Source organism: Lepisosteus oculatus, chromosome 6 (genome assembly GCF_040954835.1).
Source record: "Lepisosteus oculatus isolate fLepOcu1 chromosome 6, fLepOcu1.hap2, whole genome shotgun sequence".
Taxonomy (NCBI): domain Eukaryota; kingdom Metazoa; phylum Chordata; class Actinopteri; order Semionotiformes; family Lepisosteidae; genus Lepisosteus; species Lepisosteus oculatus.
The window spans coordinates 42447341-42474120 of NC_090701.1; the positions used below are offsets into that span (position 1 = coordinate 42447341).

At 49.4% G+C, this 26780-nt stretch overlaps 3 protein-coding genes across 5 annotated transcripts in view; 1 reads left to right on the forward strand and 2 right to left on the reverse strand.

The window, feature by feature from the left end:
- Window positions 1–343, reverse strand: part of LOC138239432 (red-sensitive opsin) — a 14108-nt gene extending 13765 nt beyond the window's left edge. The window contains exon 1 of one of the 2 annotated variants that reach the window (XM_069191377.1): window positions 241–324. Coding sequence is in view for 1 of the 2 variants with exons in the window: in XM_069191376.1 (XP_069047477.1) it covers window positions 241–343 (103 nt within the window). In the remaining variant the exon portion in view is untranslated. Of the gene's footprint in view, window positions 1–240 lie in introns of both variants that reach the window. The other variant, XM_069191376.1, reaches the window with a different exon arrangement.
- Window positions 282–20710, forward strand: tbc1d10c (TBC1 domain family, member 10C). The gene is made up of 10 exons (XM_069191371.1): window positions 282–373; window positions 5967–6114; window positions 9111–9210; window positions 10492–10599; window positions 11002–11108; window positions 11312–11426; window positions 12074–12139; window positions 14507–14696; window positions 15788–15942; window positions 16976–20710. The coding sequence occupies exons 2-10, from the start codon at window positions 5975–5977 to the stop codon at window positions 20369–20371; spliced, it is 4377 nt and encodes a 1458-aa protein (XP_069047472.1). The 5' UTR covers window positions 282–373; window positions 5967–5974; the 3' UTR covers window positions 20372–20710.
- Window positions 20363–26780, reverse strand: part of rad9a (RAD9 checkpoint clamp component A) — a 13886-nt gene continuing 7468 nt past the window's right edge. For both annotated transcript variants that reach the window (XM_069191375.1, XM_069191374.1), the window contains exons 5-13: window positions 26446–26560; window positions 25965–26064; window positions 25349–25455; window positions 24531–24637; window positions 24076–24140; window positions 23236–23331; window positions 22009–22249; window positions 21548–21677; window positions 20363–20865 (exon numbers count right to left, since the gene is read on the reverse strand). In XM_069191375.1, the coding sequence (XP_069047476.1) occupies window positions 21555–21677; window positions 22009–22249; window positions 23236–23331; window positions 24076–24140; window positions 24531–24637; window positions 25349–25455; window positions 25965–26064; window positions 26446–26560 (954 nt within the window). In that variant the 3' untranslated portion in view covers window positions 20363–20865; window positions 21548–21554. The remainder of the gene's footprint in view (window positions 20866–21547; window positions 21678–22008; window positions 22250–23235; window positions 23332–24075; window positions 24141–24530; window positions 24638–25348; window positions 25456–25964; window positions 26065–26445; window positions 26561–26780) is intronic.

The following is a 26780-nucleotide window of genomic DNA, read 5'->3' on the forward strand; positions in this document are numbered from 1 at the left end:
CATGCACAAACTGAGGCGCACAGACAAACACATGCACAAACTGTGGTGCAGACACACACACAGAGACAGGAATACAACCCTTTGCACACACACACAGAACACTCCCAGTCTCGTTCTCACAGCGGAAGTGTGGCGCAGAGCTCAGAGCATCTCCACACCTCTGTCACAGAGCCTCTCGCTCGCTACACCCGAGCTCTGCGCCCCTCAAGCTGGACAGGGCTGGCCATGAGCCGGACTCACACATGCTACTGCTGAAACTGCTGCTGCTGCAGGGGCTGCTGGGGCTGCTCTTGACACTGACCATCACCGTCATCTTCCTGCTCTCCTTCATCATCCTCTTCATCCTGTCTGAAGACACACACCTCAAGAGAAGGTACTGCTAACGCTAGACTGGAGGGTACTGTCGTTAGTGCTGCTAACACTATTAATATCACACAAGACTGGAAGGTACTGTCATTAGTGCTGCTAACACTTTTAACATTATCGCACAAGACTAGAGAGTACTGTCGTTAGTACTGCTAACACTATTAATATCACACAGGACTGGAGGGTACTGTCGTTAGTGCTGCTAACACTATAAATATTATCACACAGGACTGGAGGGTACTGTCGTTAGTACTGCTAACACTATTAATATCACACAGGACTGGAGGGTACTGTCGTTAGCGCTTCTAACACTATTAACATTATCGCACAAGACTGGAGGGTACTGTCGTTAGTGCTGCTAACACAATAATATTATCATACAGGACTGGAGGGTACTATCGTTAGTGCTGCTAACACTATTAACATTATCGCACAAGACTGGAGGGTACTGTCGTTAGTGCTGCTAACACAATAATATTATCATACAGGACTGGAGGGTACTATCATTAGTGCTGCTAACACTATAAATATTATCACACAGGACTGGAGGGAACTGTCGTTAGTGCTGCTAACACAATAATATTATCATACAGGACTGGAGGGTACTGTCGTTAGTGCTGCTAACACTATAAATATTATCACACAGGACTGGAGGGAACTGTCGTTAGTGCTGCTAACACTATTAACATTATCGCACAAGACTGGAGGGTACTGTCGTTAGTGCCGCTAACACAATAATATTATCATACAGGACTGGAGGGTACTGTCGTTAGTGCTGCTAACACTATAAATATTATCACACAGGACTGGAGGGTACTGTCGTTAGTGCTGCTAACACTATAAATATTATCACACAGGACTGGAGGGTACTGTCGTTAGTACTGCTAACACTATTAATATCACACAGGACTGGAGGGTACTGTCGTTAGCGCTTCTAACACTATTAACATTATCGCACAAGACTGGAGGGTACTGTCGTTAGTACTGCTAACACAATAATATTATCATACAGGACTGGAGGGAACTGTCGTTAGCGCTGCTAGCACTATTAATATTATCAGAGGGTACTGTCATTAGTGCTGCTAACACTATTAATCCAACCTACAGGACTGGAGGGTACTGTCGTTAGTGCTGCTAACACTATAAATATTATCACACAGGACTGGAGGGAACTGTCGTTAGTGCTGCTAACACTAAATATCACACAGGACTGGAGGGAACTGTCGTTAGTGCCGCTAACACAATAATATTATCATACAGGACTGGATGGTACTGTCGTTAGTGCTGCTAACACTATAAATATTATCACACAGGACTGGAGGGTACTGTCGTTAGTGCTGCTAACACTATAAATATTATCACACAGGACTGGAGGGAACTGTCGTTAGTGCTGCTAACACTATAAATATTATCACACAGGACTGGAGGGTACTGTCGTTAGTGCTGCTAACACTATAAATATTATCACACAGGACTGGAGGGTACTGTCATTAGTGCTGCTAGCACTATTAATATTATCAGAGGGTACTGTCATTAGTGCTGCTAACACTATTAATCCAACCTACAGGACTGGAGGGTACTGTCGTTAGTGCTGCTAACACTATAAATATTATCACACAGGACTGGAGGGTACTGTCGTTAGTGCTGCTAACACTATAAATATTATCACACAGGACTGGAGGGTACTGTCGTTAGTGCTGCTAGCACTATTAATATTATCACACAGGACTGGAGGGTACTGTCATTAGTGCTGCTAGCACTATTAATATTATCGGAGGGTACTGTCATTAGTGCTGCTAACACTATTAATCCAACCTACAGGACTGGAGGGTACTGTCGTTAGTGCTACTAACTCTATTAATATTATCACACAGGACTGGAAGGTACTGTCATGAGTACTATTTTAATAAACTGTGGACCCCTGCCTCTCGGCGTCATGTGCTGGTGGGAGGAGGTCAGCAGACCCCTGAGACCTGTGCTGTTGGAAGGTGTATGACACTTGCCCAACGAGGGAGAGTGCTGTGCTTTTGCCAGGCTACGGGCTTTTTAATTGTGGTTGTGTTGCTGCAGAGATGGAGGGAGGTCAGTCTTAAACTGTGGTAAAGATAGCACATTGCAAAGAAATTATAAGGCAATGATACTAAAGCAATGATGACCTCCTACCACATCACACCACCACTGCCAAAATAACCCTCTGTCCTTCCCACACAAGCTCAACCATCACAAAGCAAACAGCACATACATCTGCAGTGGGAGTCTTCTGGAACACCGTTTGTCCATAGACACATTCTCCAGAATGCCTGATAGTCCTCTCAAACACTGAGGTGTTTTTCCTAGCAGAGCCGGGATATTAGAGGGGAGCTACACTGGCGATTTTCCAGTGGGTATTTCACATTATAGTGCCACCAAATCAAGTCTGAACCAGCAAACGACTCAGCTCCACAGAACTGAGTCTGAGCCAGTGAACAACTCAGTATCACTGAATCGCATCTGAGCCGGAGAACGACTCGGCATCACTGAATCAAGACAGCAAAAGGTTCAGCGTTACTGCATCAAGTCTGAGCCAGCAAACAACTCAGCGTCACTGAATCGAGTCTGAGCTGGCAAACAACTCAGAGCCACTGAATCGAGTCTGAGCCAGCGAACGATTCAATGTCACAGAATTGAGTCTGAGCTGCTGAACAACTCAGCATCATTAAATTGAAGTAGTACAAGCAGGGAGCTGCGTCAGCATGCGTAGGCTGCAAAGGAACAGGTAGAGGTTTATTCCATGCTGAAAAGCGAAGATAAGAAACGCAACATTTCCGCAGTGAAGCCATCCCATAGATGGCACTATATTGAGTCTGAACCAGAGAACGACTCAGCCTCACTGAATTGAGTTTGAGCCAGCAATGGACCTAGCAGTACTGAATACACAACAGAAACATGAAATTATTACTGAAATGAGTCTTCTACAAAGCTAAATGGAAAATAAGTGTATGAAATTGACAGGCTTGGTAGTTTACCATCTTCCACGTGGAAAGTTACGTAGTTTGTGAAACTTCTAGCGGAAATCTCACATACAGACAGATAAAATGAGAAATGTTTTTCACAGACTTGTCTTTTGCGGGGTAAAAGGAAGCAAAACGTTAAGTGAAAATATCACCAAAGTCCACTCATTATATCAAGGTTTTGAGCTAATTCTTTTGACATCAACTATTTAACAGCAGATTAATAAACCCATAAAACAGCACATTCTTCCAAATTTAAAACATAATGGAAATGATGTAGTCCTCTTTTAATAGATGTCTTTATCATTATCATTTAATCTGATATATAATCCTTAATTTGGGGGGAAAGTCGAATCAAAACAGCCATCCGAAATTACCAACAAATGCGGGATTCGTGAGCTGCCCCCAGCTCCTCAAGCATTATTAATACGAGCGCTATGCGTGTTGAGTTTGACGATGTAGGATTGCTTAATATTAACACCCTGGCCTTCGACTCGCAGTGTCCTCCGAGTTGAATGGTCGGGACCGAATCATGTCCAGTGTTGACTCGCTTGGCTCGGTACTCGATTCGGAAAACTGAGACAGGACGGTGAATCGACCGAGACGAAGCGTCAGGGGACTCGTGAGTCAATTCGGCCGAGTAAGTCATTCAAACAGTAACGGATCGTCCGCGCTCTCCGGCCTGTCGCCCGCTGCTCGTCCTGCAGCGGCTTTCGTCGGCCAGGAAGAGGAGGGAGGTGTGAGGATGTCAAAGTTTAAAGCCCCAAAACAGGACGTTAACGCCTACAGACAGGGCGACATCTTACAGACGGGCTCGGACTCTTTAAAAGGACCCAACCCCCCTTTTTTTACGTTTTGCCGGTGGGTGCGGCCTCTGTGAAGTTGGGCAGTGTTAAAAGACCACGGTGACGCTTAGTAAGGAAGAGCTTTAATCCGTGACGGTTAACTGGCCTGATGGCAGGCACAGCCCAGCCGCTCCTCGAAAGAAGGTGCCGTTTTACCAGTAACGTTCACAGCTCACACGCTTCCTGCGGTTTCCGGATCACGTGGTGACGTCACACAGGGGCCCGCTGCAGCCTGCTCCCCGGTGCGTCACAGAAAACGCGACGTGACAGAGGCTCGTGTCGGTGTTGTCCGGATGAGTAAACTCTCTTTCAAAGCCCTCTCTGGGAGAACTAACGCAAACCCGTCTGCCCCGAGAGCGGTATGGTCTCTGGTCACTGTGTAAACGTGCAGGCCTGCAAGAACTGTAGTTCAGGGTGCTTTGCACACTAGAGCACAAATCCCTTTGGAAAGGTATTTCAATATGAGCTCAGGAGGTGCTTCTTTACACAAAGCACGGTGGGGGTGTGGAACGAGCTGCCCAGCCATGTTGTTGAAGAAAATACCCTGCATTCTTTCAAGAAACGGACAGATGAGAACCTTGGATCAATTAGCCCCAGGATTTCATACACAGCAGGGTGTCTCTTTTCAGATATTGCCTCCAAATGTCCTGTTCCATTTTCTTTTATCAGTTTCTGTGATTATATTAAAAGAGATTAGCCCGTCTAGCCCATGAAGTAGTTAGTAGTTAATGGATTCCAGGACCTCATCCAGTTGTCTGTTAAAAGAAGTCAGGGTATTGGCTTCAACATCAGGGCTGGGCAGCTTATTCCACACTCCCACAGCCTTTTGTGCCTCCTGTGCACATTTTTAAAGGCTCTTCTCTGTGGATTCCAGTGTGTTACAGACTGCCACACTCCCTGTCTCTAAATGTGTCTCAGGGGCTCACTGCCTCTTCCAGCGGGTGTCTTCTTCCAAACTATATATGACAGTTCTGTAGCCCAGCACACAATGGTATGAGAGCCAATTCCATGAGTCCACAGTTTCAGGCCACAGAGACTTGTTGTTGTTGGTTGTTTGTAATAACATTTAGCTATTGATAAAAAGTATCTAAATAAAACTAATCACCTCTATCTCAGTGCAGTGATTTACTGTAGTGTCCAGTCAGTGTGTCTGTGCTGTATTAACCCCTCTCTCAGTGCAGTGTTAATGTCCTGGAGTGTCCAGTCAGTGTGTCTGGACTGTATTAACCCCTCTCTCTCAGTGCAGTGTTAATGTCCTGGAGTGTCCAGTCAGTGTGTCTGGACTGTATTAACCCCTCTCTCTCAGTGCAGTGTTAATGTCCTGTAGTGTCCAGTCAGTGTGTCTGTGCTGTATTAACCCCTCTCTCTCAGTGCAGTGTTAATGTCCTGGAGTGTCCAGTCAGTGTGTCTGGACTGTATTAACCCCTCTGTCTCAGTGCAGTGTTAATGTCCTGTAGTGTCCAGTCAGTGTGTCTGGACTGTATTAACCCCTCTCTCTCAGTGCAGTGTTAATGTACTGTAGTGTCCAGTCAGTGTGTCTGGACTGTATTAACCCCTCTCTCTCAGTGCAGTGTTAATGTCCTGTAGTGTCCAGTCAGTGTGTCTGTACTGTATTAACAACCTCTCTCTCAGTGCAGTGTTAATGTCCTGTAGTGTCAGTCAGTGTGTCTGGACTGTATTAACCCCTCTCTCTCAGTGCAGTGTTAATGTACTGTAGTGTCCAGTCAGTCTGTCTGGACTGTATTAACCCCTCTCTCTCTGTCAGGGGGTGCGATGGAGAACGTTTCGGCCCCGACAGATCCAGACTGTGACTCTGGCTCCGGTTCTGATGCCATTTCTCAGCTCAGCACTGGGGTGCCAGCCCGAGAGACAGACAGGTTTGGCTTCATCCTGGGAACCGGACTTTCTTCAGAGTGAGTGTCGGTAGTGTCGTCCCCGTTGGTACTGAACTCCGGGTCTCTCTCTCTCTCTGCACGTCTGCCTCTTCCTCGCTCTCGAGGCGCTTCCTGTGCGGTCGCCGTGGAGATGGCTGTACCTCGTCAGTGTGCGGTTTTCCTGTTTCCTGTTTATCAAGTTGTGGCCCCCGGCGCAGCGCCTGTCCTCCTCGCAGCGGAGCTGGCAGCAGAGATGCTCACTGCACGATCAGAGGAGCATCACAACAACAGGCCTTTCGGCCCATCCAGCATGTGTCATCGTTAACTGATGCCAGGACGGGGGGCACAGTGGCGGGGTGTTTAAAATTGCTGCCTCACAGCGCTGGAGGTCAGGGTTGACTGGGGTGCTGACTGTGTGGAGTTGGTGCGGTCTCCCCGTTTTCTTGCGGGTTTCCTCCGGGTGCTCTGGTTTCCTCCCACTGTCCCAGGACGTGCTGGTTAGATCAATTGGACTCTGGGGAAATTGGCCCTGGTGTGTGCGTGTGCCCTGTGGCTCTCCTCTGACCCTGTTCTGGATAAAGCTGGTAGAAAATGGATGAATCTCATCCAACTATTTAGTCAAACAAGCTACCTGTGGCAGGGTAGCGTTTTCCACACCCCCACCACCCTTTGTGTAAAGAAGCACCTCCTGTCCCAACCGGAGGATTTCACCCAGCTGTTTCTTGAAAGCAAACAGAGAATCAGCTCCAACCACATGGCTGGGCAGCTTGTTCCACACCCCCACCACCCTTTGTGTAAAGAAGCACCTCCTGTCCCAACCGGAGGATTTCACCCAGCTGTTTCTTGAAAGCAAACAGAGAATCAGCTCCAACCACATGGCTGGGCAGCTTGTTCCACACCCCCACCACCTCCGATCTCCCCCCCCCGGCAACAAGCCTCTAATGTCCAGCCGGGCTGGATGGGCGGAATGACCCCCTCTCGTGTGTAATCGTTCTCATGTTTACATGTCCTAATTAGAAAATCTAATACAACATGGAATCATCGGGGCATTGGGATGCAGTCTGGGGGAAAGAGGCGCCCCACTGCGCTCGCAGTCCCAGGGATCGTGGGTAATGGAAGACACCAGGCTGAACTTTTCTTCCTGATCGGAGAGCTGATCCGAGCGCCGCAGAGCTGTCATCCATAGCCAGGTCTCAGGAGTACAGGAACGCCGGCCGCGGAGCCGAGCTGAGCGGCACCAGGGAAGACGACTGGAGCCCGCAAAGACGTCCAAATTGCGTCCAGATGCCGAGGACGTGAGAAGCAGAGGGGCCGGGGGGGGACGCAGAAGGGAAGATTCAATCCAGATGGTGTCGCGTCGGGGGGGGTTGGGCGTCGAGCATTACCACGTTCCAGATGTCAGCTGAGCAGAGCCCAAAATTCAGCCTCCGAGTGGAAAAATCCCTCTGTTCCCCGCAGAGGATGGAAAAATGTGAGGAGCCGGCTTATTGGAACAAGGCTGTCGGAGAAGATAAGGGGGTTCTGGGGGGCGGGGGGGGGGGTGCGCTCATCATGACAGAATTGGCACAGCCCGGCAGCAGGAGAGCAGAGACCGGATCTGAAGAGGAAGGGGGGAAATCGGATTTAAAAGGGGCAGAACTTGTCTCTTGTGTGGTCTTGAAGGGTCAAGCTTTGGGAAGGTTAAAACACGGACACCACCGTGGAGTGAGTAAAATCCACTGGGTGAGGGGTGTTGCAGATTAATTAGCACTGATATCTCCCAGCTCCACAGCTTTTGGGGTGCTGGGCTGGATTCTGGACTGGGGTGTCTGTCTGTGTGGAGTTTGCATGTTCTTTCAGTTTACCAATGGCCATTCCTCTGGGGAATTTGTACCCTGTGCAGGATGGGCATTATAACTGGGAACCCCGCCAGCTTTTTGAAGAACAGAGTGGGCTTCCACTGGCCACACTGCCGCCAGGCCAGAAAAGCACGAGATGGCTCACACACGAGAAGCCGTTCGGCACACCCTGATTGAGTCTTAGTAGCTGACCCAGCTGTTTCTCGAGAAAAGGACATTGCTGGGCGGCTTGTTCCACACTCCCACCACCCTCTGTGTAAAAAAACACCCTCTATGTAAAGCAGTGGATCTCGTCCAGCTGTGTCTTGAAAGAAGCCAGGGTGTCAGTTGCTATAACAAGGCTGGGCAGCTTGTTCCACACTCCCACCAACTGTTCTGAAGGAGGCACAGGGACACACCCACTGCCCCCGGCTCCCTCTGACCAGGGCTCCTCCCCAAGTCTTATCCTCTAGGGTGACAGTCCAGCAGTATCTGCAGTCCTCTTTCAGTCTCCGGCTGCCGCACACTGCTGGTCCCCCATTATCCAGTTGGATGAGCTGGAGCCAGTGGGGTAACAGCAGTGCTTCCAGCAGGGAACTGGACACAAAACCTGTCGGTTCCCCCACTGGAGCAATTAGGGTAAAAGTGGTCCGATGGAGCCCGAATTGATAGGAATGTCAGGGTGGTGAGAAGACAAGGAAGAGATATTAAAGGTCCTCAGGGTAAAGATTTGTGTTTTTGATGAGGCCAGTTAGAGAAAGAGCCTGTGCTGACTTCTCAGATCAGATCTTGACATCAACATTGAGGAGGGAGATGGGACGGCACCGCGTCCTCGAGCTCGTTCCAGCCATCCGTCACTTTACCTTAGATGGCCATGGTGACCCAGGACCAGTCCAGCCTGGCTCGGCATACTCAGGGCACAAGGATTCATTAACCCAGCCAGCATGACCCTGGAGAGCAGCGGGAGCAGCCTGGAGCACTCGTGTCCAGAGTGGACACAGGCAGAACATGCAGGCTCCACACAGAAGGGCCCAGGAGCTGTGAGGCAGCAGTGCTCCTTCCCACACACATCACTGGATTTCTCTCCTGTTTCAGCTTCGGACACATGGACTTCACCAGTGTTTGTATTGTGTGTACCTGTTGTTCAGGACCATGCTCTGTCTTTTTTGGCACCAGAACGAGAGTGTGTTAACGAGCCGATGACTTTCTCTCTGTCAGCTGTGAAGGGCCGCCTCCTGAGGTCATCCGTCAGAGAGAGGTCAAATGGCTGGAGATCATCAGCCACTGGGACCGCTTCCTACTGAAGAAAAGCAGCAAGGTCCAGCCCAGCCACTGAGCACTAGTGATCTTGACTGTGGACTGTCTGTGCAATGTGTGTGTAGTGTGTACCTGTCCAGGTGTGTGTGCTGTGTGTGTAGTGTTTACCTGTCCAGGTGTGTATACTGTGTGTGTGTAATGTGTTAGTGTCCAGGTTTGTGTAGTGTGCACTTGTCCAGGTGTGTATACTGTGTGTGTGTAGTGTGCAACTGTCCAGGTGTGTGTACTGTGTGTGTAGTGTGTACCTGTCCAGGTGTGTATACAGTGTGTGTAATGTGTACATGTCCAGGTGTGTATACTGTGTGTGTAGTGTGTACCTGCACAGGTGTGTGTACTGTGTGTGTGGTGTGCACCTTTCCAGATGTGTGTGTAGTGTGTACCTGCACAGGTGTGTGTACTGTGTGTGTGGTGTGCACCTTTCCAGATGTGTGTACTGTGTGTGTATAGTGTTTACCTGTACAGGTGTGTATACTGTGAGTGTATAGTATACACCTGTCCAGGTGTGTGTACTGTGTGTGTAATGTGTACATGTCCAGGTGTGTATACTGTGTGTGTAGTGTGTACCTGTACAGGTGTGTGTACTGTGTGTGTATAGTGTGTACCTGTCCAGGTGTGTGTCTGTAGTGTCTACCTGTTCAGCTGTGTAGTGTTTGTAGTGTGCACTTGTACAGGTGTGTATAGTGTGGGTGTATACTATGTATCTGTACAGATGTGTATTTTATCTGTGGAGGTATGTTTACTGTGTGTGTAGTGTTTGTGTACTCTGTGTGTACCGTGTATGTGTATAGTCTGTACCTACAGGTGTGCGTACTGTGAGTGTATACTGTGTACCTGTACAGGTGTGTGTATTCAGTGTAGTGTGTGCCTGTACAGCTGTGTGTACTGTGTTTTGTAGTGTCTACCTGTGTACTGTGTGTGTACTGTGTCTGTGTAGTGTTTGTAGTGTGTACTTATATAGGTGTGTATACTATGTATCTGTAAAGATGCGTATAGTCTGTACCTACAGGTGTGTGTACCGTGTGTGTAATATTACCTATACAGTTTTGTGTAGTGTGTGTTCACTGTGTATATGATGTGTACCTATACAGGTGTGTAACATAGTATGTAACATACTACCTTTTCTTGTTTAGTGTAACAGTTCATTACTTGTTAAAGTGAAGATATCAGATGGGGCATGTACCATGTGTACTACACAGTGCCTTAATGTAGTTTACAGCAGTAATTAATTCCTGCGCTATGTGTGCAGTATCACTCTGTTACTCATCTGTCTGATGTTTTGTAGGTCAAAAGTCAGTGCCGGAAAGGTATCCCACCATCCCTTAGGGCCAGATGTTGGCCACTCCTCTGTGCTGCCACTGCAAAGATGAGCACATATAACAAAATATACGAGGTATACTGTATGTCCAGGTAGTCCCAGCTACCAGAGTCCTGTCAGTCAGTGTGTCTGTACTGTATTAACCCCTCTCTCTCAGTGCAGTGTTAATGTACTGTAGTGTCCAGTCAGTGTTTCTGGACTGTATTAACCCCTCTCTCTCAGTCCAGTGTTAATGTCCTGTAGTGTCCAGTCAGTGTGTCTGGACTGTATTAACCCCTCTCTCTCAGTGCAGTGTTTATGTCCTGTAGTGTCCAGTCAGTGTGTCTGGACTGTATTAACCCCTCTCTCTCAGTGCAGTGTTAATGTCCTGTAGTGTCCAGTCAGTGTGTCTGGACTATATTAAACCCTCTCTCTCAGTGCAGTGTTAATGTGCTGTAGTGTTCAGTCACTGTCTGTATTATCCTCTTTCTCTCTCAGATGCTGGACTCCTCTGAAGCCTTACAGAGTTGGGTTGATGTGATTGAGAGGGATATAGATCGTCAATTTCCTTTTCATGAGATGTTTCTCTCCAGAGATGGTCACGGGTGAGTCACTCTTGCTACTATTACTTTATATTATTAGCTTTACTTTTTGCAGTATGATTTTTACTGTATTATGAAATCTACTGCTTGAAGCATTATGACTACTGTATTAATAGCTTTACTAGCTGCTGTAGCCTTACTGTATTATTCCCTTGTGTATTGGTATTACTGCAGTTCTTTTTGATGACATATTTTTAATCGGGCAGTCAACAGGGCCTCTTCCGGGTCCTGAAGGCCTACACTCAGTTCAGGCCTGAGGAGGGCTACTGTCAGGGACAAGGACCCGTGGCTGCTGTGCTACTGATGAACATGCCAGCCGAGGTAATTGCTGTGTCTGTCTTTGCCACTCTGAGTGAATGTCTGAGTATGTGCCAGTCTGGCTGTTTGTCTGCATGAGCCTGCCAGTCCTGATAAGAACATTACAACAGTTACAGATGAGGAGGCTGTTGAGTCCATCAAGCTTGTTGGGCTGGGCAGGTTTCTCCACACTCCCACAATCCTGTGTGTACAGAAGTGCCTCCTGTTCTCACTTATGTTGTCTACTTTGTTTTGCTCTGTCAACAGAAAAAGTCCCGTGGATTGGCATTTATATACGTGTATTAGGTCCCTTCGTAATCTTCTCTGTTCAAGACTGAAGAGACTTAGTTCCTTCAGCCTGTCAGTATGGGACACTCCCTTCAGACTAAAGAGACTAAGTGCCTTCAGTCTGTTAGTGTGGGACACTGCCTTCAGACTAAAGAGACTTAGTTCCTCCAGCCTGTCAGTGTCAGACACTGCCTTCAGACTAAAGCGACTCAATTCAATTTTTTACACAACATTCCTTGGTTTAAAATCTATGTTTTTAAGAATGTTTCCTAAAGTGTTAGTCCTCCTGTCCATATGTGTGAGTGGGTGTCAGACTGCATATCAGTCAGCCATCCTGTTGGAAGAAAAACAGATATTCACTCTCAGTCCATCTGTATGAACAGGAGGCGTTCTGGTGTCTGGTTCAGATCAGTGAACAATACCTGCCTGGATATTACAGCCCCCTGCTGGTAAGAGTCTGCCAATACAAATATTGCTTCACTATTAGTTTGATGCTCAATTTTTTTACTCACACTCTCAGTCTACTCAATGTGTCTGTACTGTATTAACCCCTCTCTCTCAGTGCAGTGTTAATGTCCTGTAGTGTCCAGTCAGTGTGTCTGTACTGTATTAACCCCTCTCTCTCAGTGCAGTGTTAATGTACTGGAGTGTCCAGTCAGTGTGTCTGGACTGTATTAACCCCTCTCTCTCAGTGCAGTGTTAATGTCCTGTAGTGTCCAGTCAGTATGTCTGGACTGTATTAACCCCTCTCTCTCAGTGCAGTGTTAATGCCCTGTAGTTTTTCTCAATTGCTTAAATACAGTTCTTGAAACAGAATTAGCAATGTTAAAACAGTGAACATGCATCCCCACACTCTATATCTGTTAGTAAAATAACACATCTACCAAATCTACCAGCCAGTACAACAGTGTGGGTAAGTGGAAGCTCTCTCTCAGTGTTTAAACAGCTCCCGACACAATACTGAGTATCAACATCAATATGAGCCAGAGTGCTTGTTCCTTTTGTTCAGCTCACTGAAGCTCTAACTACAGTAGATCACTAGTGTTGTTGTGAATAAGGACATTTCCCACACACAATATAACACACTGACAGTATATCAGCACCGGGGTCCTCTCAGTTTTCAGTCAGTTAAATGAAACCAATGCCCATACAGAAGGGAAACAATGTCATATTGTAATCAGTGCTACAATAAAAACGTCCACAAAATTATAGAAAAACACACTGAAAACATCTTATTATAAATCAAAAATATGTTCTCACAATTACTGCCACATTGTTGTGGCAAAAATGTGGTTTCCTTAAAGAAAACCCTTTACATTGCTGACTTATTTGCTGCTATTTATATCCAGTGCTACTGGCCACTTTTATGTGTTTTTTAAGTGTTTGTTCATAAATATGAAATGTTTTTACACCCACTGTGCATAATATATTTTACAGTCAAAACCTTAAATTTTAACGTTTTTTGTAAGTTACTGTTCATACACAGTTATTAATAAATCTGAATACTGTATTGGGTTTAAAAAACAAGAAAGTGTGTACAGTAACTGTTTCTGTATAGTATGAGTAGTGCAGGAAAGCACTAATGGGTTAATACACATTTAATTTTTATTATTAAAAAACTGGCAACCTACTGAAGCTAAGCAGGTGTGAGCCTGGTCAGTACCTGGATGGGAGACCTCCTGGGAAAAACTAAGGTTGCTGCTGGAAGAGGTGTTAGTGGGGCCAGCAGGGGGCGCTCACCCTGCGGTCCAATTGGCTCCTAATGCCCCAGTATAGTGACAGGGACACTATACTGTAAACAGGCGCCGTCTTTCGGATGAGACGTAAAACCGAGGTTCTGACTCTCTGTGGTCAGTAAAAATCCCAGGGCGTCTCTCGAAAAGAGTAGGGTGTAACCCCGGCGTCCTGGCCAAATTTCCCCCTGGCCTTTACACATCATGGCCTCCTAATAATCTCCATCTATGAATTGGCTACATTACTCTGCTCTCCTCCCCACTGATAGCTGATGTGTGGGGAGCGTTCTGGCGCACTATGGCTGCTGTCGCATCATCCAGGTGGATGCTGCACATTGGTGGTGGTGGAAGGGAGTCCCCATTACCTGTAAAGCGCTTTAAGTGGAGTGTCCAGAAAAGCGCTATATAAGTGTAAGCAATTATTATTATTATTATTATTATTATTATTATTATTAAGAATTGTGTGACAGCCACATGCAGCTGTGACACATTCAAGATTCACTGCGCCACCTGGCAGTTTCACAGAGTACTGCAGCCCTGCATCGGATTACTTGAAAAACTGAGGTGTTGGGCATTACCTTTCAGTGTACCACAGCATGCTTTTTGTGACTCACCACATTACACCTCAAGCATTCTGAGTGGCTGCATCTGTAAATCCAAAGAGTGATCCAACTAAATGAAAACCAAATTTCATATTAAAGTGTAAAAGAAAGAGACACAGATGATCAGCTGTTCACCTCTCTCTCGTAGTTGGTTCACGGTTCAGGTAAGGATGCACACACATGGGATGGGTTATTTTCAGCTGTAAAACTAATGAATTCCTCTTGTTTCACACGTCTCACTAGATTGGTTTGCGTGTCAACTCCAGTGATCTGCATACACTGGTTTGCACATTCATTGTGTCTGGCATTAACATTTTGTGTGAACACAATTAAAATGATCGAGTGTTTCCCAAACCACGCTACTGTTGTGGGGTTTGTATTCACTGTTTGGAAAATGTGGACAAGCTTTCAGGACCTGCGTGTAAGCAACTGAGAAAACCGGTAAGGTGGTGGAGACACAGGTATTCCCCTGTCTCTGCAGGAGGGGGTGCTGTTTGACTCGCGGCTGTTCTCCAGCGTGCTGCGGAGGGCGTGTCCCGTGGCTGACAAACACCTGCGCAAACACGGGGTGGAGCCGCTGATGTACCTGACCGACTGGTTCATGTGCCTGTACACCCGCAACCTGCCCTTCAACACGCTGCTCAGGGTGTGGGACATCTTCTTCTCCGAGGGTCAGTGCGCCTCCCCCTCTCGCCTCTCTCCGGCCCCCAGCCATCACAGCAACCTGGTCGGATTACAGTTAACACCCAGCCAGGGACATCACTCAGGGCTCAGTCTGTCTCTCTACAGTGTCTGTACTGTATTAACCCCTCTCTCTCAGTGCAGTGTTAATGTCCTGGAGTGTCCAGTCAGTGTGTCTGTACTGTATTAACCCCTCTCTCTCAGTGCAGTGTTAATGTACTGGAGTGTCCAGTGTGTCTGGACTGTATTAACCCCTCTCTCTCAGTGCAGTGTTAATGTACTGGAGTGTCCAGTGTGTCTGGACTGTATTAACCCCTCTCTCTCAGTGCAGTGTTAATGTCCTGTAGTGTCCAGTCAGTGTGTCTGGACTGTATTAACCCCTCTCTCTCAGTGCAGTGTTAATGTACTGGAGTGTCCAGTCAGTGTGTCTGGACTGTATTAACCCCTCTCTCTCAGTGCAGTGTTAATGTCCTGGAGTGTCCAGTCAGTGTGTCTGGACTGTATTAACCCCTCTCTCTCAGTGCAGTGTTAATGTACTGGAGTGTCCAGTCAGTGTGTCTGGACTGTATTAACCCCTCTCTCTCAGTGCAGTGTTAATGTCCTGTAGTGTCCAGTCAGTGTGTCTGGACTGTATTAACCCCTCTCTCTCAGTGCAGTGTTAATGTCCTGTAGTGTCCAGTCAGTGTGTCTGGACTGTATTAACCCCTCTCTCTCAGTGCAGTGTTAATGTCCTGTAGTGTCCAGTCAGTGTGTCTGGACTGTATTAACCCCTCTCTCTCAGTGCAGTGTTAATGTCCTGTAGTGTCCAGTCAGTGTGTCTGGACTGTATTAACCCCTCTCTCTCAGTGCAGTGTTAATGTACTGGAGTGTCCAGTCAGTGTGTCTGGACTGTATTAACCCCTCTCTCTCAGTGCAGTGTTAATGTCCTGGAGTGTCCAGTCAGTGTGTCTGGACTGTATTAACCCCTCTCTCTCAGTGCAGTGTTAATGTCCTGTAGTGTCCAGTCAGTATGTCTGGACTGTATTAACCCCTCTCTCTCAGTGCAGTGTTAATGTACTCTATCAATTCCTGTCTCTCTCAGGAGTGAAGGTGTTGTTCAAGGTAGCTGTAGTCCTGGTGCGGATGGCTTTAGGGTCCTCTGAGAAAACGAAGGAGTGTGATGGACAGATGGAGACTCTGGAGCGACTGCGCACTATCAATGACAAGAACCTGCAGGAGGACACATTCATCGAAGAGGTGGGCGGGAAGACAGAGTGAGAGGATAAGGGTGAACGTGTGGACGAAATGGGTCTCCTTTTCCACACAGCTTTCAGCTGCCGGGTCCAGCCCAGGTGGGGCCGTGCGTATGTACACCAGGCGAAGCAGTTCATTCCGAATCGCTGGGGCTGACAGCTGCGTCGTACAACAGGCAGGCCACCCGACTGCCGGCGCTCGTGAGTTCGGGAGCCTGTCGGAGGGAAAGAAAAGGCGGAGAGAGGAAGTTCAGAATAAGCAGGCAGACGGAGCTGAATCGGGCAGGGAGGAGGCTGGTTATCCTGGCAGGAGGATAAGCCACGGGGACGTTCCAGGCTGAACAGGGTCACTGCAAGTCCGGGAGACGGGCGTTCGGGGGTTAGAAGTCAGGATCAGGGCTTTCGTTCGAAAGAACCGAGAGACGCCGAGACAGGCGAGAGTGTACCACTCCCCTGGGCGCAGATGACGCGTCTCCCCCGGGGCAGTTCAGATCTTTTATAGACGCTCAGGATGATGAGGGGAGGAGCTGGCTTGATAGAAGGAGGGGCGAACTGGTACTGGACCCGACCCGACCCGAGTGTGTAACAGTTGGAGCCCCGAGAGGACTGTGTTTGTTCTGGGAAGAGCTGCATTCCCCCCGTGGCTACTGTGGGATGTGAGCCGCTGGGAAGAATAGCACCGCACACTGGACTATTTACCGTGCTGTAGGAGTTATTGTGCTGTATGAACCCGTCTCAGGGTGGGGCAGTGTGGTGCAGTGGCTCTGTGGCTCAGGATCTGCGCCTGTAGCTGGAAGGTTGCTGGTTCAAATCCCGTGGCCGGCAGAGGAATCCTACTTTGGTAGGCCCCTGAGCAAGGCCCTTAACCCCAACTGCTCCGGGGGTGGCTGAACCTGCACTCTGACCCCAAGCTTCTCTCTCCCTGTCTGTGTGTCTCATGGAGAGCAAGCTGGGGTATGTGAAAAGACAAATTCTTAATGAAGGAAATTGTATATGGCCACTAAAGTGATCTTCTTCTTCTTCTCCTCTCTTTCCAGGTGTGTGCAGTCTCTCTCTCGGTGAAGGAGGTAGAGAAGGAGACGGAGAAGGAGCTGGAGCGCTGGCGGGCTGACCGACCGCAGTCAACCTTTGACCCCCGGGGTCGATGTCACGGTTACAGAGCAGCCTGGGAAAAAGTCAGGAGGGAGGAGGAGGAGAGGGTGAGGAGGGAGAGGAAGCAGGGGAACCTCACTATTCCCTCGCACTCCTCGGTCCCCAACAAGAAGCGCAAAGGCAGCCGGACGCAGACAGAGCTGTCGCGCACGGGATCGAATTCCGAGAACACGGACCTGGGCCATAATCCCAACACAGGCGGAGCGCTGGGGCCTGGCAGACCGGTGTGTGTGGGCAATGGGCTGAGAGAGAGAGACCTGGAAGGGAAGAAAGAGGAACTGACGATGTGCGAGAGCCAGGTCCCTTCACACACAACCCCCTCTGGGGAACTGAGCCGAGCTGCTGCAGAGCACACTGGCGCAGCCGTGAAGCCAGCTGAGCTTACCGAGCCTCACAGTAAAACAGCAGAGGAACCGGTCCGAATGAATGAGTTTACCGAGCCTCACAGTAAAACAGCAGAGGAACCGGTTCGATTGAATGAGCTTACTGAGCCTCACAGTAAAACAGCAGAGGAACCGGTCCACATTAATGAAAATCAGAGTGAGGTGTTAGAGCCCTCCAGTGAAATCGGCACTGGCCACAGTCCAGTGTTGGAGAGATCGACTGCAGTGACCAGGGATCACGGAGAACTGTCGGGAGAGTCTTGCGAAGTGGCGGCTGGTCACAGTGAAGCAGAGCGGGATGAATCTGGAGACGGCAGCCCCCAACATCACTGCGGAACAGCAGAGTCGTCGTCTCGGAGCACCACCACTGACACCAAAGCACCAGCTGAGCAGTCCCGCCTGGCAGAGGAGCAGACAACTTCACAGGATACACCAGCGCCCGCTGAGGGGCCAGCTCTGGAACGGGCTCAGTTGGCTCCTGCTGCTGACCGGGGCGAGATCGCTGCGGATCTCAGCAACGTTTTAGAAAATGGCACTGAAACCAGAGCAGAGCATGACAGCACATTGCAGGCTCCTGGCCCGATCCCTGTAGGACCTAGTTCAGCAGAGGGACCGGGACTGTTGCCTACCAATTCTGGTCAACGAGCAGATGATCACGGCGACTTTTCCAAAGAGCCCAACTCTGAAGTAAGTGAGGACACAGAAGCACACGTAGCAGATGCAGGTGACAGACACACCTTTGAGTGCTATACCGATGCAGACGACACCACATCAGCTACAGATCAGTGCGATGGTGTCAGTCGAGCCCAGGGTGACACCCCAAACTGCTACAGTGGCACAGCTGCTTCCAGGGAGGGCACGACTGACGCCAATACAGAGCAGACAGCACAAGTCCTGCTCCCTGGTGAGACCACCCACCTGGAACAGGGAGAAGGGAACACAGCAAGCTGCCAGCCTGCTGCTCCAACACCTCATCCAGATACTCTGACCATCCCATCTCTTCCCCAAAACACGTGCAGACGTGGGCTGAGCCAGTCAACTCCTGACCTGAGAAAGGCCACAACTCCAAGTAGCAACACGACAAGACCCCCTTCGTCAGCAGACCAGGGCCACAGGCACCCAGGAACGCTGCCCGTTACGGATCTCCTCGAAGACGGGGACAGGGGGGAACTAGTCGGCACGAGCCGTTTGGAGCAGGAGGAAGGGAACCTGCGCAAGAGCAAATCTTCCTCCTGCCTGGAGAGCGGAAGGGGGGAAATTCGGCCTGATCCGAGGAACAAGTCGTGTGTGCACGTCAGCCAGCCAGTACGAGGTCTTGCAGCGACCGCGAGTCTGGGCGAGAGCGCTGGGGCGACCGGATCGGCCCCCAGCCAGCAGGAATCCGACGCGCATCCTGGAACCGCGGATAGAATCCAGGAGGAATCGGACATTCCAGATCCCGGAACTGGAGTGCAGGTTGACCTGGAAAACCTGGAGACTGAAAGCCCTAGGGAACACCTAGAGACTCAGGGGAGGCTGCAGTCTGATATGTCAGGAGCAGAATCAGAGGCTGATTTTCAGTCTGTAAAGGAAAACCAGTCAAGAGATACAGCAAATCAGAGGGAAGCAGGACAGGAGTCCCTGTGTGTCCAGGGCCAGGAGGGGCTACAGTCACAATCAGAGTCTGATGTTGGAACCGATGTGATGGACCTCAGGGGAACTGAGGCTGATGTGCTGACACCTGAAACAAATCTGACTCTTCCTGAACCTAGCTGTGATTCAGAGGTGAACCCCCTACCAACAACCCAGGAACAGTCAGAACCCAGAGATCCCAAAACAAGTGAATGCAGAGATCCAGTCCAATCTGATCCCAGCCTTCCAGTAGCTAATTCCTCTCTATCCACATCTGCCGGAGCACCGGAGTCATCAATGTCAAATCCCTCCAGAGCCTCGTCCGGAGATCCCACTGGAACAGCCGCTGCCGGGTGTGGAAATCTCCCAGCTACGACTCCTTCAAATCACAACTCGACTCCGCACACCCCACCCCACGCCCAAAACGAACCAGATCCCCCTAGCCTCGCTCCAGAAGGGGTCTGTACTAAGGAGTCCAAGACGGAGCTGACCGAAAGCACAAACGAAGCCCTTCCCAAAACAGACCTGGATACTGCAGCAGGATCAGTGGATAAGGTCCCAGCTCTACCCGAGGTCCGATCAGATCCCACTGGCAAAACACCAGCGCATCCAGGTGGATCCATCATAACCGATTCAGTTGTGCCCAAGCAGCAGAAACTAAAAACTGAAAATCCCTTGGACACAGAAAACATACCCTGTTCCCCCCCGGAGCACAGGAATCAGGACAGAAAGGGGAGCCAGGAGATCCCAAAAGATTCCATGAATCCACCCCCGAAGCGGTTTGGGATCTTTCGCAAACTGAAGTCCGAGAAAACAAAAGGACAGAAGGAGGTGAAGACGGAGCAAGAAGCGAGGGAGGACAGGGAGCCGGCGGGAGAGGAGAGCAAGAAGAAAAAGGCGAAGGGCAAGGAGACCCCCAGCACGATACCCACCATCGTGATCCAGGACTTCAGCGTCACGGATGGAGCAGACGAAAGAGGGGCAGGAGGAGAAGCCGCTGAGGAAGAGGGGCTCACCGCCAGGGAGAGGAGGAGGAGGAAGAGGGAGCGGGAACGGCGAGAGAGGGAAGAGGAGAAAGCTCGGAAGAAGAGGGAGAAGGAGATGGAGAAGGAGAGGCAGAGGCTGGAGAGGGACAGGGAGAGAGAGAGGAGGAAACCGCAGACCAGGGGGAAGAGTTTTCAGGTGCACAGCAAGTGTAGCCACAATATGCCCCCCCCAGGAAACAAGACGACAGACAACTTGGTTTCCAAGCGAAACTCGGACCCCTATTTTGATACCTACTTTTGATTTCAAGTTTATTGCTTTTCTTGCTATTCATCCTGCACCACGAGTGCAGAGTGTAAAATAAAGACAACCTGTGGCAAAGAGAGCGTCAGGAGCAGCAGACGTTTACAAAAGACTCAGGAAAAACCCACACTTCATCCGTGTTCCCTTGACAGGCAAACAGCAGAGTGTCTGAGAAAATGTAAATTAAAATGTAAAGAAGTTGTACAATACAGAACAAAGTCTCTTAACAGTTTTAGTTTTGTAATATAAAATATTGCTCGTGATCATTACAAAAACAAAATACAAGTGCAGTTTTTAAATCCGAGATTCTTCCAAAATAAAAAAATACCATAATTTCAATTTTTCTCGTCTCTTGCTCCGTCTTCTGCCTAAGACCAGCTTCCAATTATCTTCTCGTCGAGCTCAGAGTCGAACCCTTCTCCCCGTCTCACGGTGGGGGGTGCCAGCCCGTCTCGTGCCTGGGGTGACCATTCTCTCTCCTCACGAGTGCGGCACTGAGCAAGACACAAGTCACAGATCACACGCGGCTCTACAGCTCTTCCTGCCTCCTCCAGTGCGAAGACAACAAGTCAAAATTCACAACTGAAACTGAAGTAACAGGTTCAAGTGGACTGTCACCTGAGATTAGAATCAGGCTCACCCTTACACTGAGCCTCTCCGGACTGGACTGACTTCACTGTGGATCGGATTAGCTGATAACTGAGATTATAATCTATGAATTGGCTTCATTACTCTCTGCTCTCCTCCCCACTGATAGCTGGTGTGTGGTGAGCGTTCTGGCGCACTATGGCTGCCGTCGCATCATCCAGGTGAGGTTGCACACTGGTGGTGGTGGAGGGGAGTCCCCATTACCTGTAAAGCGCTTTGAGTGGAGTGTCCAGAAAAGCGCTATATAAGTGTAAGATATTATTATTATTATTATTATAATCAGACTCGCACTGATGCGGACAGAGCAGTCTGAGGCAGACGCTAGACTAGACTGGACTCACTTTATTGTGAGCTGGGTTAGTTATTAACTGAGATTATAAACTGACTGGCAGTCCTGGACTGACCTTCACCTGGCTGTTTTTTTACTGTATTTACTGACAGCTGATGCAGTAGATTTCAGTGCATAAAACATGAAACAAAGCACAGCTAGTGAATGAGCAGGACATAGCAGGAACGGTCTGCTGTTACCTTGTTATCAGGGTGACTCTGGACCGACCTCATCCTCACTGTCACTTGCCAGCACATCCTGGTTCCTTACTGTCTGATTGGTTGCCTGGGAGGAACCAGGCAGAACTGACCCAAAAAATAGAGACCGAAACTGAAAGAAAGAGAGGAGTTAATATAATACAGTCCAGACACAGTGACTGGACAGTACATTAACACTGCACTGAGAGAGAGGGGTTAATACAGTCCAGACACAGTGACTGGACACTACAGGACATTAACACTGCACTGAGACAGAGGGGTTAATACAGTCCAGACACACTGACTGGACACTACAGGACATTAACACTGCACTGAGAGAGAGGGGTTAATACAGTACAGACACACTGACTGGACACTCCAGGACATTAACACTGCACTGAGAGAGAGGGGTTAATACAGTACAGACACACTGACACTACAGTAGTCAGAGATTAATAAAGTACCTTTTTATTGGGGGGGCCACCTGAATCCCTCTGTGCCTCTGTATCACTTGGTACGTCAGTGTCACTCTCTCTATCCCCGACGGGCATATCGGACACGTCCCTCTGCTGGCCGACGCCGGAGCTGTTCGGCTGCTGCCCTGCCACGTCCCCGTCCAGGGCGCTCATCTCCATAGCAATCATGTAGGAGTCCATTTCGTCTGTGAAAAACTCATCTTGAGGAGGAGGCGGGGGATGGGAGGAACTGAGGGAGAGGAGACAGAGACTCACTGATCAACATTTAGGTAACCAATAAGTATAGGCTGGTCATTCTCAAATCCTAGGCTTCCGAAGTAGCAGTGCTGAAGAGGCTGGAGGGGGCATGACTGGCAGGAGTCCCAGAGCCAGGAAACAGTAGCTACTGAGACATTGTTGTCAGCGAGAGCTGTGTCTCTCCTCCAGTCACTGCTCACTCTGCTGTGGGCACTGTGGGGCTCACAGTGTTGTCAGCGAGAGCTGTGTCACTCCTCCAGTCTCTGCTCACTCTGCTGTGGGCACTGTGGGGCTCACAGTGTTGTCAGCGAGAGCTGTGTCACTCCTCCAGTCACTGCTCACTCTGCTGTGGGCACTGTGGGGCTCACAGTGTTGTCAGCGAGAGCTGTGTCACTCCTCCAGTCACTGCTCACTCTGCTGTGGGCACTGTGGGGCTCACAGTGTTGTCAGCGAGAGCTGTGTCACTCCTCCAGTCTCTGCTCACTCTGCTGTGGGCACTGTGGGGCTCACAGTGTTTTCACTGAGAGCTGTGTCACTCCTCCAGTCACTGCTCACTCTGCTGTGGGCGCTGTGGGGCTCACAGTGTTTTCACTGAGAGCTGTGTCTCTCCTCCAGTCTCTGCTCACACTGCTGTGGGCACTGTGGGGCTCACAGTGTTTTCACTGAGAGCTGTGTCACTCCTCCAGTCTCTGCTCACACTGGGGTGGGCGCTGTGGGGCTCACAGTGTTTTCACTGAGAGCTGTGTCACTCCTCCAGTCACCGCTCACACTGCTGTGGGTACTGTGGGGCTCAGTGTAGAGTGTCATTTACCAGCACACAGTACTGGCAAAGTGTAATTACTTTGTAGACCTAAGGATCAGGGTGTCATAGGGTGTGCCAGGGTGTCAACAGGAGTGGTCTTGTGTGAGACGCTATGGCCCTGCATCACAGGGAGTGGCTGTACTGCACTGCAGTGTTTCAGAGGCTGTCACAGTTACCAGTGGGAGCTGGTGGGAGGCATCTCTTCATCAGACAGAGTGGCCAAGACAAAGTTCACCTCCAACACTGGATCACTGATGCTGAACACCACAGGCCTGGAAAACACACAGGAATAAAGATCTCATCACCACTGTCCTTCATAAAGATGTTTACTGTGATCATCATCTCAGAATGAACAGAACAGAACTGAGTATGCTGCTCAGGGACTCCTCTGTCACAGGGGGTGGCATCACACAGGGACTCCCCTGGCCTGGGGGGGGTACACAGGGAATCCCAATGGAGTTGTACTTTCAATGGGATCTTCATAGTATGCAGGAGGTACAACAAAACAGCTCTTCGCTGATAAACAGAGAAGATTACAAGGGGACCTGATACAACTAAAATCCTCCAAGACTGCAACAAAGTCAACCCAACAGAGCTCCAGAATCAACAGTGAAACCTGAACCACAAGCAGAAACCATGTGGCAGGGCATTTCAAACTGAGAACAGGAGACACATCTTTACACAATGGGTGGAGGGATTATGAAACGATATAGCTATCTTTTTTAAATGGGTACCTTGGTTTCTTTCAAGAAACAGTTCAATGGGTCAGTGAGCTATGGAAGGGCCTGATGAGCTGACTGGCTTCCTCTCATGTGTCACCTCTCTCATGCTCTTGTCCAGTGAGTTAATGTTGCCATATCTGGATTGCACAGATGTGCTTTGGTCTAACAGGGCTGAGAACCACTGCTCTAGAGCGCGAGCACGGTCTGTCGCACGACATTCTGCACTCCGGAGAAAGACAGGGGGAAGGCAGAGGGGAGACAGGGAGCAGAGGAGAGAGAGTGAGGAGGAGACACCTTCCAGGCTGGTCGAAGTGCACCGACACAGGCAGTCCAGATGACTCTGCAAAGCTCAGCAGACCCTGGAAGAGACAAGGTCACACTGCATTAACACCAGCTCACACCAGGGTATTAATGAACACAGCAAAACTCTCTCTCAGTGCAGTGTTAATGTCCTGTAGTGTCCAGTCAGTTTCTGTACTGTATTAACCCCTCTCTCTCAGTGCAGTGTTAATGTACTGGAGTGTCCAGTCAGTGTGTCTGGACTGTATGAACCCCTCTCTCTCAGTGCAGTGTTAATGTCCTGTAGTGTCCAGTCAGTGTGTCTGGACTGTATGAGCCCCTCTCTCTCAGTGCAGTGTTAATGTCCTGTAGTGTCCAGTCAGTGTGTCTGGACTGTATTAACCCCTCTCTCTCAGTGCAGTGTTAATGTCCTGTAGTGTCCAGTCAGTTAATGTACTGTATTATCTCACCCTTAGTTCCTTGAGACAGAAAGTGATTTGCGTTTGTTGCTTGATGCTGAAGCAGTCAAACTCGTCTTTGCTCAGACAGAGCTCAGTCAGCATGGTCTTCGCCAGGACTATCGCACAGGAACAAGGAGAAGAGAACATGGGGGTCAGTGTGTCTGTACTGTACTCTGGCTTGTGTATTAAACATTCTGCTGCTTGAGTTTCAGCTCAGTTCAATCACTAACACCTGGAACTGCTCCCCTGGTTTGTTCAGAGCTTTCATGACCTGTTTCTGCTCAGTCCTGAGGTTCAGAAGTATCCAGCACTGTAACACATTGTTTCCACACGACTGTTAAAACCTTCTCCTCACCTCACTGACCTTATCTCTCAGCTCTTTATGAGTGAACACTTACAGGTGGGGGTAAGACTCTCCCACAGTGACCAGTTTCTGATGGACACACACAGGTGGGGATGAGTGTATCAGACAGTCCACAGTGACCAGTTTCTGATGGACACACACAGGTGGGGATGAGTGTATCAGACAGTCCACAGTGACCAGTTTCTGATGGACACACACAGGTGGGGATGAGTGTATCAGACAGTCCACAGTGACCAGTTTCTGATGGACACACACAGGTGGGGATGAAAGTATAAGACCAGAACTGGGCTGGAGCAAACACCAAGGGACACAGGGGCCCCAGGACCAGGACACCCTGCTGTGTACCCCAGAACGCAGGTAGGACAGGGACCCCAGTGGTGAGTTTAGGCGGTGGGCATGCGTCTTGCCCCTCACTATGCATCAGATGCCCTACAGGGAGGGCCCTGCCCTGCCCCGCTCTCACCTGCCTCCTCCTCCAGATGGTTTCGCAAGCGCACGGCCTCCCCGCTGACCGACACGCTCACCTCCTCCAGCGAGGCCGGGAAGTGGACCACCGTCTCCACCAGGAGCCTGAGGGAGAGACAGGCCTGCTGCTGGCGTCACGGGGAACAGCACACACACACACTGCGGCCTCCTCTCTCACACCGTCAGTGAGCCTGAGCTGCCCAGGAGAGGACATTAAACCACACCGCCAATAAAGGAGAGGGCGAGCCACTGAGTCAGGTCTCTCCAAGGGCGGTGCGGTGTCTCTGTGGCTAAGGATCTGCGCCTGTGGTTGTCAATTCAAATCCCACAGTCGGCAGAGGAATCCTACTCCGTTGGGCCACTGAGCAAGGCCCTTAAGCCCAGCTGCTCCAGGGGCGCCGTATAAATGGCTGACCCTGCGCTCTGACCCCAAACTTCACTCTCCCTGTCTGTGTGCCTGTGTGTTTCATGGAGAGCAAGCTGGGATATGCAAAAAGACAAATTCCTAATGCAATAAATTGTATCTGGCTAATAAAAAGTGATCTTATCTTAAGGGAGTGCTGTGACCCGGTAAAGAAAGAGTAGACGGAGGCAGGGGAGAGGAGCTGACTGACCTGGGCTGGGCTTGGAGATGGTTGGCACAGTTCTCCTTCTCAAACACCGCCTGCAGACTCTCGCTGTCTTGGAATGACAGGTTGTGGGTCTTCATCAACCCTGAAAGAGAAAGAGAGGGGATAATACAGTCCAGACACACTGACTGGACACTCCAGGACATTAACACTGCACTGAGAGAGAGGGGTTCATACAGTCCAGACACACTGACTGGACACTACAGTACATTAACACTGCACTGAGAGAGAGGGGTTAATACAGTCCAGACACACTGACTGGACACTACAGGACATTAACACTGCACTGAGAGAGAGGGGTTAATACACTACAGACACACTGACTGGACACTACAGCACATTTTAACATCGAACTGACAGTCAATTTAATAGCATAGACTATAAGGTATTCAACAGCACAGAGACAGACTGAGAGAAAGACCGAAAGAGAAGAACACAGCCCAAGCAGAGGCAGAGGCAGACTCACCATGTCTGCAGTGCAGCTGGAAAGTAAGTCTGTTGCGACGGGAATTGAGGTTGATTCTGCACTTTTCCACTGTCTTCTCCAGAGTGGACAGGGACTTGAACACTGCCTGCACTGACTGACACAGAGACACAGAGAGATGTGACTGACTACTTTCAACACACTCTGTATCAGACCAAAAAAACAGACACAAATTTGGCTAGACAAGATTTAGATCATATATTTGAGAAAATTGCCTTAAATGAAAATGAAATAGAACACAGTATAAAACACACTCAAACAACCAAAGCAAAAGAAGAAGGGTTTGATATAGACTGCAGAAACACCAGAAAAGCACT

Excerpts from the sequence above, each read along its gene's own strand:
- tbc1d10c (XM_069191371.1), top strand. The coding sequence starts at position 5,975 with ATGGAGAACGTTTCGGCCCCGACAGATCCAGACTGTGACTCTGGCTCC. Across the intron at positions 6,115-9,110 it reads GGAACCGGACTTTCTTCAGA|CTGTGAAGGGCCGCCTCCTG; the intron begins GTGAGTGTCGGT and ends TCTCTCTGTCAG. Across the intron at positions 15,943-16,975 it reads AGGACACATTCATCGAAGAG|GTGTGTGCAGTCTCTCTCTC; the intron begins GTGGGCGGGAAG and ends CTCTCTTTCCAG.